At 65.4% G+C, this 8,970-nt stretch overlaps 1 protein-coding gene across 1 annotated transcript; it reads right to left on the bottom strand.

Moving 5' to 3' along the window:
* Positions 1–667: 667 nt before the first annotated feature.
* On the bottom strand, positions 668–6,627 carry ENTPD2 (ectonucleoside triphosphate diphosphohydrolase 2). Its single transcript, XM_004390687.2, has 9 exons — positions 6,475–6,627; positions 4,843–4,960; positions 4,122–4,272; positions 3,813–3,972; positions 3,500–3,727; positions 2,795–3,049; positions 2,594–2,713; positions 1,446–1,580; positions 668–1,290 (listed from the first exon to the last, which is right to left on the bottom strand). The coding sequence occupies exons 1-9, from the start codon at positions 6,580–6,582 to the stop codon at positions 1,102–1,104; spliced, it is 1,464 nt and encodes a 487-aa protein (XP_004390744.1). The 5' UTR covers positions 6,583–6,627; the 3' UTR covers positions 668–1,101.
* Positions 6,628–8,970: the final 2,343 nt, after the last annotated feature.

Here is an 8,970-nt window from a genome sequence, read left to right as displayed (position 1 = left end):
GAGGGGCAGCCAAGACCAGGCCTTCCCACCGCGCTAGGCGGAGGGGGCTGCCGGAACGGTGTCATTCTGCCAAGGCTGGGGGCCTGGCAGGGGCCTCTTGGAGATGCAGGGAGCTGAGACTCCGCATCCAGGCGGGAGCGGCTCAGCTCCAACGCTCTTCGCGAGATTAATCCCTGCGGCAATGGGGCTGTGAACCTCTCCTGGCCCAGTCTCATCCTTGATCCCATCCCTGCCCTGCCCCCGCATCGCCTCCTGTTGAGCCCCCTCCCCAGTCTCTTTCACACAGGCTGCACACTAAGCAGGCGCACCCCCACCCGCTTGTGAGTTCCCCAAGCCAACTCTAGGCCAGGAACCCTCCTCCAGCCTGGTTTAGGTCACTGGTCCGAAGCGGGGAGGGGGAGCTCGGCCAGCGGGAGAAGACTGGAGGGACTCAGGGCCCCGCCCTTCAGCTGGCCATTGGGGCAGCAACTCCCAGCCGCCAGGAGAGCTGGGGAGCGGGATCAGCACCACCCCAGTCTGGGCCCAGACAGGAAGGAGAGAGGGAGAGATGTGTCCACAGGACAGCAAGGTTGGGGGAACCAGCGAGCCTGCGCAGCTGGAGAGGCCAGGCACCAGCAAAGAGGCCCCACCCCATGAACACTCTACACTGCTCTAGGAAAAAAAATTTATTACAAAATTTGTACAGGTAGGCTCTGGGCTGGCTCCCAACCCGTGGGCTCTGACCTCCTCCAATACGGAGTGGAGGGGGCTCGAGGGCCCTGGTTGTCAGAATAAAAACCCCACTCCCTGGAGAACAGTCACAGGCTGAGGACCACCACAGACAGGCTGGGGCGTCTGGAGACCCCTAACCCCAGGAAGTGGAGAGGTAGTAGATGCCTTGAGAAGAAGCCGAGGCTGGACCGGGGACGAGAGAGGAGGGGGCTAGAGGGGGCAGGATTGAGTTCCTCTTGCCCACCCGAGCCCATGGTGGGCGTGGGAGCCCGAGTCCCTGTCTCTGTTCCGGGGCGCGTTAGGGGCTGGATGCTGGGGTGGAGGGCTCAGGGAGGGCGGAGACGGAAGGGCTGTGGACAGACCCCTGGCCCGCCTCTAGCTGGCGCTCTACTACTTGGCAGAGCACACCTGGCGCAGCAGCAGGACAAGCGCGGCCAGGAGCATGGCTGCGAAGAGCAGGAGGAGGACGACCCAGGAGCCGAACTCCGAGCCCTTGCGCAGCCCCGGCGGGTCGGCGGGGATCATGTTGGTCAGGTTCAGCATGTAGCCGAGCGCCCAGCCGATCGCCGTGTCCCCAGCCTGCAGGAGGGCCCGGAGGCTTCAGCAAGTGTGAGGCCCGGAAGCTCCGCCCCTCCGGGCCTGGCCCCGCCCCTCTGTGCGCTGGCCCCGCCCTTCAGAGTGCCCGGCCGCCTGCTTGCCCCGCCCTCAGGCCCCGCCCGGCCGCCAGCTCTCACCTTCTTCCGGAAGGTCACGCCGCGAAAGGCGGGCTCGTCAAAGCCGTAGCCATAGCTCATCAGCTGCCACACGAACATGGCCCCTGCGCAGTAGTGGGGCAGGCGGGACATCTCCTCCGGCGCCCGGGTCTGCAGCTGGGATGCGGGTGGACAGCGTCGGCGGTGGTGAGGCCCGGCTGACGGCCCTGACAGTCCGGGGAGGACTCGCCCCAGTGCGGAGGGGTGGCCGACGGCGTGCCACCCCCTCTCCCTGCACATGCAGGGAATGCAAGGCCAGAAACCACATCACCGACCCGAACACGCAGCAAGACCGATGCCAGGTCAGGAAAGACCAAGGCCAGGGCAGGAGGTGAGTGTGGCCAGGTAGAGCCTGTGTCCCTTCTGTGCCTGGAAGACGGCGTCAGCCAGGGGACACAGAGTACAGGGCTGGAGCAACCTTGGGGCGTGGCCATGAGCAGAGAAACCCCTGGCTGCTTCTTCTGCCTCCCCCAGGGCACAAGGACAGGGCAGGATGGAGGCCTCTGTCACCACCTGACCTCACACAGGGCTCACACGTTGCTACCGCTCAGACAGGTGGGCTGGGAGTCTCTGTGGGGCATCTTACACCCCACAAGCCCAAAGCCAAGCCCTCCGTCTTTCTCCTCTCCTTAAACAGCACTCCGTCGGGCTGGTGTCCCCAGCCAGAAACCTGGGGGTTGTCTTCAACTCCCTCCTTCACCCTTAAGCCCTACGGAGTCTCTGTGAATCCTTGCACTTCACTGTGAGGCCATCATACACCTTTCTTCCCCCGGGCTATGCCCCAGCACCTTCCTCTCAGCCCATCTGCTCCATGCTTCCTGCTGCCACAGGGCCTTTGCACTCACTGCTCCCTTTGCCTGGATGACTCTCCCCATCCCCTCCAGATCTTGGCTGTAGGGTCAGGCCTCAGGGAAGCTTCCGCAGTCCCAGATGGCTCCCTGGGTATGCACACACCCCCCCACCACACCCTTCCCCACACCACAGCCCACCCACGAGCCAGACCAGTGCCACCTCCAGTGCACGGGGAGCCCTGGTCCCTCCGCACTGGGAAAGCAATGCGTGGCTGGGATGCCACCTCCGGCGCTGGGCCTCCTGCACAGCCCTGGTGGAAATGGGGAGCAGGGCCTCACCTCATTCCAGGTCTGGTTACAGACGGTCATCGTGGCTGCCTCCAGCTCCTGCAGGGTTTCCACGCGCAGCTTCATCACAGTCCTCAGGAAGTCCACAGTGTAGAAGAAAGCAGAGAAGGCCTGTGAGGGAGGGTGGTCACAGTGCAGAAAGCCCCAGGCACTTCAAGGCAACCCCCCCTCCCCTACTTCACCTGGACATACAATAAAGTGCTCAGCTAGACGGGGCTGGAAGACGTCGTTAAAGGAGCAGTGGGTGAAGCTGCAGGAGGAGGCATCGAAGAGGCCCATCACGAGGCTTCGGCAGAGGGCAGGGTCGCCACTGCCGGACACGCTGATGCTGGTATTGCTGTTGAAGGTCCTGGGCCTCTGGGCTGCTGTGCACGGTGACCCATACACATCCTGGAGGAGCACCTGGGCAGCATAACCCTTTGGCCAGCAAGGGTGAAATCTTCGGGTCTGGTGGATGGCAAGGGTGCAGGTAGTATCACCTCCCCCTCCAAGCACTGCCTGTCACTCCAATCCTGGGCAGGCCTCCCCAGAGTATGAGCCGGGTGAATCTCCCACAAATTCTACTTGGGTGACATCACATCTGTGCTCAGGAACAGTCCATGGCCCCCCATTGCCTTCCAAACAAAGACCAAATCCTCTGACCAGGCATTCAAGGCCCTCCAAGATCTGGCCCTGGCCTTCCTTTCCCCCAAGACTGGCACTCACAGACCCACCCCCAGCCCCTGGGCTTTTCCCATGCTGGGTTCCCTGCCACTTGTCCTGCCAGCTTTGGTCCTGGCTGCCTTGAGCAGCCCTCCACAGTGTGGCCACTGTCCAGGATCAGCTTTGGGGCCCTTCTCAGCCCCCTTCCCCCAGGAGGGAGCAGTGTGGGTGTGGGTGGCCTGAGGGGAGGGGCACCTGGATGACACTGGCCAGCAGCCTCCTGAGGACCTGGTCACGGCCGTAGCAGAGGAAGCTGTGGGTGTAGACGCGGTAGTGCTGGCCATAGAGCCGCAGCTGGACCTCACTGGCTGGATCTTCAGCTGGACTGGCTGTCTCAAAGGTGATCTGTGTGGAGGCGCCTCCCAGGTCCATGGCCCCCATCGTCCCCTTCTTTGGCCGGAACCACTGGCCCACCCAGCCATACTGTGGAAAGTGGACACTGAGGGTCAGCAGGCAAGTGGGTGCCCATGCCCTGTAGCTCGCTGGGGCCCCCCTCATCCCGGCCCACCTTGATGAAGTTCTCCAGCAGGTAGTTGGCGGTCACCCAGCCAAACACCCCCTCGTCCTGGCCCGAGAGGATGTGGGCACCACGGAAGTCAAAGGGGTAACTATTCAGCGTCTGGGTCACAGCCAAAAGGACCTCGGCTGAGGCCTCAGGATCAGTCAGGCTGTGAAACAGGGAACTCTGAGCAGCCACTTCCCCAGGTGGCCCTAGTCCTGCTGCTGGGGCACACGGGGTCTGCCCAGCCGAGGGGCCCCAGCCCAGGGCAGCTGAGGTGTGCAGGGCCCACCCCGGGCAGGTGAAGGGCACACTCACTGGAGCAGCCGCATGCCCGCGGTGGCTCCCAGGTAGAGGGGCGTGCCAGCGTGTCTCTCCTTAGGCACATCCCGGAGCGCCTGGTCCAGGCATTCTACGAGACTCTGGCCAGCCCGAGAGGGGTTGTCTGCGTAGCTGGAGATGCCCCCACCTAGAGGGAGGCAGAGAGATGGGCCCGTGCCGGCACAGCAGGACTGGGGGTCTTAGGTTCCCAAGCAGGTGGCAGCTGAGTTACACCTTCCCAGCTTAAGCCTTCGGAGAGCACAGTTCAGAGACAAAGGGGCCCAGGTGCCACCCAGAGTCTCTGAGGTTGCTGCCTGCCTAGTGGGTGTGGGCCCAGGTGCCAGGACAAAGCAGTCTGGGCACCCAGGCAGCAGTTGGAAGGTTTGGGCTCCCCCGACCTAGTCCGCCCTCTACTTCCTAAGTGCCGCAGGAGGGCCCAAGGCCTGCCGGGATATGCCTGTCAGCGCCTCTGGCCCTTCTGCTGCCTGGGGCTCCCTTTCTGGAATGCAAACTGCCCACAGCCCCTCCCAGGCCCAGAAGGCCCAGCTACTCTGTCTGGGGTTCCCACAGCTTCCGCCCGGGGCCAAGTCCTGCCCAGCAGTGGGCAGAGGGGCCTAGACTGCTGTCTCTGCAGGGGCTGAGGCCCTAGGGGCCCTTGAGGCCCTACAGGGAGTGAGTGTCCAGGCTGGGAGGGTGCCTGGTCTCAAGGGACCCTCACCCTGCACGTCACAGGAGCTGTGCTGGCCCACGATACCGGTGTCATTCTCCTTGTCTGCAGGCCACTTGTAGACAAACATGGACGTGTGCGAGGAGCCAGCATCCAGGACAATGCCGTACTGAGGACCGGGTGCGTGGGGTGGGGTGAGCTCAGGGGTCTGGGAGCCCTGGGGGCCATGCCTTTGGGTTCCCCCAGCTCTCCACCCCCACCCCACCCTGAGAAGTTGGAAGCTTCAGATTGAAATTCCCACTTTACAGAGGAGCAAACTGAGGCTCAGAGAAGGCCAAGGACCCCCACAATGATAAATCTTGGCCCCAGGGAGAATGGGTGGTTAGGTGGCCGGAAGTCCCTGCTGGTCCTCTCTTCCCCTCCGACTGCCCAAAGCCAGAGCAGGAACATAGGTGGGTCCTGGGGGCCAGCATGGGCGGCACCGGGCCATAGCTTTCCTGGCAAGGGCAATCAGTGGGGCTGTGCCAGGCCCCAGCTGGGGGAGGCATCAGGGGATGCTGGGACCACACTTAGAACCCTGCCCCAGGTCACAGGGGCCTTGGAGAGGAAGTCCAGTCGCAGGAGGAACCCCATCCTTCTGCACTTCCTCCCCCTGTACTGTCAGCTTTGACTTCAGCCCAACCTAGAGATGCAGAAGCCAGAGCACAGGGGGGAGGAGGGCCAGAGGGAGGGTGGATGTGGGCCTCCAGCGCTGAAGTAGTTCTAAAACCACTTGGGCCTAAAAGAAGGAGGTGGGTCTGCAGGGCTGTGAGGGTGTGAGTTGGGGAGGAGCTGGCTCTTTGCCTTCCTGGAAGCCTGGCCAAGCCCAGCACCCTGCTCCTAAATGCCAATTCCCAGCACCTGCCCCCAGGCCTGGATTCCCAACAGGGGCCATCAGGGCTGGAGACCACGCCTGCCTGGCTTGCTGCCCCGGTACCAGCGCCTCCACCACCAGGAAACTCCCGGTGAGACCACCGGGGAGCAGCCACCCATCCTCCCCTGGGCGGCTGTGCGCGGCTGCAGAACCCCACCCTCATGCTCTACTCGCTGGCAGGGCTTGGGGGCTACCCCCCAGCCCGGCCCAGGCCCTCAAAGCCTGGCCTCCGCAGAAGCCCCGTAAGGGGTTATGGGACCAAACCAACTGCTGGCCTGAGGGGTGGAGATCTGGTCCAGCCCACCCCAATCCCCTTTCGGCTCAGCCTGGGCGGCCCGCCAGCGCCCCCCTCAAGGGCAGCGCCCGCACTGTCCCGGCTACGGGGTGGCGAGGAGGGGTCCTTGGCCCCCGCGCCTGTCGAGTCGCATGTGGGCCCCTAACAGGGCGCTCCCGGGCGGCGGCAGCTCCGGGCGCCCCGCGGACCGCGCTGGGCTGAGTGCCTGGTTCCGCTGCGGCCGGCGGCGCCGCCAGGCTGCATCGGGCCGCCGGGGGAGACAGCCTTCCGCCGCGTCCGCACCAGGCTCCGCAGCGGGCGCGGCGACCGGGGAGTTGCCCGGACTTCGGCCTCCAGCCCCGCGTCGGCCCGGAAGCGCCGCTGCCGCCCCGCGGTCCCGGGCGGGGAGCGGAGCGCGAGGGGTCTCAGGCCACCCGCAGGCGCAGCCTGTCCCGCTGGGGCTGCCCCCGGACGTGCGCCGGGCCCGGGTGCGCACCTTGAGGCCTGGCGGCTCCCGGACGTCTCGGGTGCGGACGCAGAGCAGCAGCAGGCCGACGAGGCCCGCCACCGCCAGCAGCAGCAGAGGCAGCACCTTCCCGGCCATGAGCGGGCGCGCGGGCCGAGGATGCCGCGGGACAGCGGACAGCAAGGAGTCAGGAAGCAGAGGCGGCCGGCGCCCGCGGGGTAGACGCCCGGAGCAGGGTGGCCCGGCCCCGCCCACCGGAGAGCCCGCCCCGTCCCCCGCCCGCCAAGGCCCTGCACCGACGAACACAGGTGAGAGGCGCTGCCCGGCTGAGTCACCGCGGCTGGTTAGTTCGACTCCGCGCCGCACCTCTCAGCGCCTGGGTCGCCGCTGGGCGCCCCGCGGCCAGAGTCCTTCCCACCTGCTCACCCCAGAGCCTTGTGTCCTCTGACCTGTCGCCTGTGACCCCGAGTGCTCGTCTGCCAATGTCTGCCCGCAGGCAGTGTCCCACCGTGGCAGGGCCCTGAGGACCCCCAGGCCTCTCCAGGGGGGTCGAGGCGCAGCGTTTGGCTTGGTGGCAGGGGCTGGCTGGGCTCAGGAGGCCCAGCAGGTGGCAGAGTCCTGGCAGAGGTGGGGGCAGGTTGAGCTGACTCAGGCACAGGCTTGCCCGGAGGGTGTTTGGACCTGGGGAGACCCGGTTTTCCCTGGCCTAGTCCTGCGGGAGGTAGGTTCGGCCAGCTACAACAGCTGAGTAGGATCCCGGCTGGGGACTCAGGAGGAGGAGTGGCAAGTGCTGGAGGGCCAGACCCTTAGGTCCCGCCAGGACCAGACCTGGCCTCCTCACTGCTGACCCAGCCTGGGCTGCATGGTGGAAATGGGGAGGGGGCTGCACTGGTTAGACCGCAGGGACATGGAGCTGACCCAGCTGGACCTGCGCTGAGGTCCTGGGAGCTCAAAACCAAACAGTATGAAGGGCTGAGCCGCCCTCCCCAGACAGCCCCTGGGCTGAGGGGACAGCTGAGGGGCAGGTCACCCAAGCCCAGAGACCCAGCTCAGAGGTGCCCTTTGCCTGGGAGGAGGAACAGAGGCCTGGACTGGAGAGGCCAGAGGAGGCTTCCCAAGGAGGGGGAGCAGGAGGAGGGGCCCCAGACACCAGGCCGGTCCTGGAGAATGAGAAGGGAGAGGGTCCCTAGTCCTGGCTTGGGGTGCCGGTCAGCACACAGGTCCCTAGCCCCTGGCTGGGGAAGCAGCAAGGGCTCAACTGGCCCCAGACCTGGCCCCTGCACCCACGAAACATCTGCCCTCTCTGCTGTGATCCCACATGGACCCTTGCGTGCCACCAAGTCATTCCCCCCACCCCACCTCACGTCAGCAAGATAGAAATTCCAGCACAAAGAATGTGGCATCGGGGAGCCATGTGGCAAGACCAGCAGGAAGTGCCCACAGCTGGGGTGGAAACGTGGGGGCCAAAAGGGCCTTTGATGGGGGCCAGGACTGGGCAACGCCCTGGCAGCTGCAGACAGCAGGGACAATGGGGCTGGGACCCATGCCCAGGCTGAGGGTCTGGTGTCACAGGCCCAGCAAAGGAGCCTTTCTTCCAGCTCAGGACTGACGGAAGGGGTGGGAGACCCAGGGGTCCTCTCCTCTTGCTTCTCGGAGCCCAGCCTAGGACGACCCCTCAGGGAGGTCGGGTGTGGCCCACGCTGAGCTGCAGGCCCGCTTCCCGCCAGCACTCCCCCCACCACGGCCCTTTCTTCCACTCGAAGCCCAGAGGAGGGTGAGGCCCGCTCTCCAGCCTGAAAAGGACAAAGGCACCCAGAGCGGCCTATGAAAAAGCTGTAGAAGCGGTGCCTCGCCCGCCCCTGGCCTGGCCCTCACCTCCCCGCCAGGCCCGTCCTGGTGCTCCCTGACATCTGTCGGTCCTGGGACAGACAACTAACCCAGGTGGGGGCTGAGGGAGCCTCCAGTCTGTGAGGACGGTGCAGGGGCACAGGCCTGCCCTCAGGGAGCCTGCTCGGTGGAGATCCAGCTCCGCTGTGCGGAGGGAGGGGGGCACGCGGCAGGGAAAAGCCAACGCGAAGGCAGAGAGTAGAATGGCCCGCCCGCCCTTCCTGGCCAGAAGACGTCCTCCCGAGCACGCCGGCCTGGGAGCAGGGCTGGTGGGGCTCCGGTGGGGCGGCCCCAGGCTTCCTGGAACCTGGATGCGGGCGGCCGCAGGTGTACTTCTCAAGGCTTGGCCTGAGCTCCTGAAGAATGCGGAGGTGGAAGGGTGCTGGCAGAGGCCGTCCCCCCACCCCTAGGAGCCAGACCTCCCAGGGAGGGGGCGTTCACGGGGTCCTATTGAGGCCTTGGCTGCCCCTGCCCCAGTCGGAAGCCACCGTGTCCTGTAACTGGAACACCTTCATCAGGAAAGGCCATTCACTCCTGCCTCCCCGCCTTCGGGCACTCATTTAGTCAGTCAACAAAGGCTCGCTGAGCGCCTTCTGTGAACCACACACAAGCCAGGCTCTGTGGCTACACAGTGAGCAG

Source organism: Trichechus manatus, unplaced genomic scaffold, assembly GCF_000243295.1.
Source record: "Trichechus manatus latirostris isolate Lorelei unplaced genomic scaffold, TriManLat1.0 scaffold00317, whole genome shotgun sequence".
Classification (NCBI taxonomy): domain Eukaryota; kingdom Metazoa; phylum Chordata; class Mammalia; order Sirenia; family Trichechidae; genus Trichechus; species Trichechus manatus.
The sequence above is the reverse complement of the archived record's forward strand: the minus strand, read 5'-3'. Positions and strand labels throughout refer to the sequence as shown.

Coding starts and splice junctions, on each gene's coding strand:
- ENTPD2 (XM_004390687.2), bottom strand. CDS start 6,582: ATGGCCGGGAAGGTGCTGCCTCTGCTGCTGCTGGCGGTGGCGGGCCTC. Junction 1,581..2,593: donor GTAACCAGACCTGGAATGAG/GTGAGGCCCTGC, acceptor CCCGCATCCCAG/CTGCAGACCCGGGCGCCGGA. Junction 1,291..1,445: donor GCGTGACCTTCCGGAAGAAG/GTGAGAGCTGGC, acceptor GCCCTCCTGCAG/GCTGGGGACACGGCGATCGG.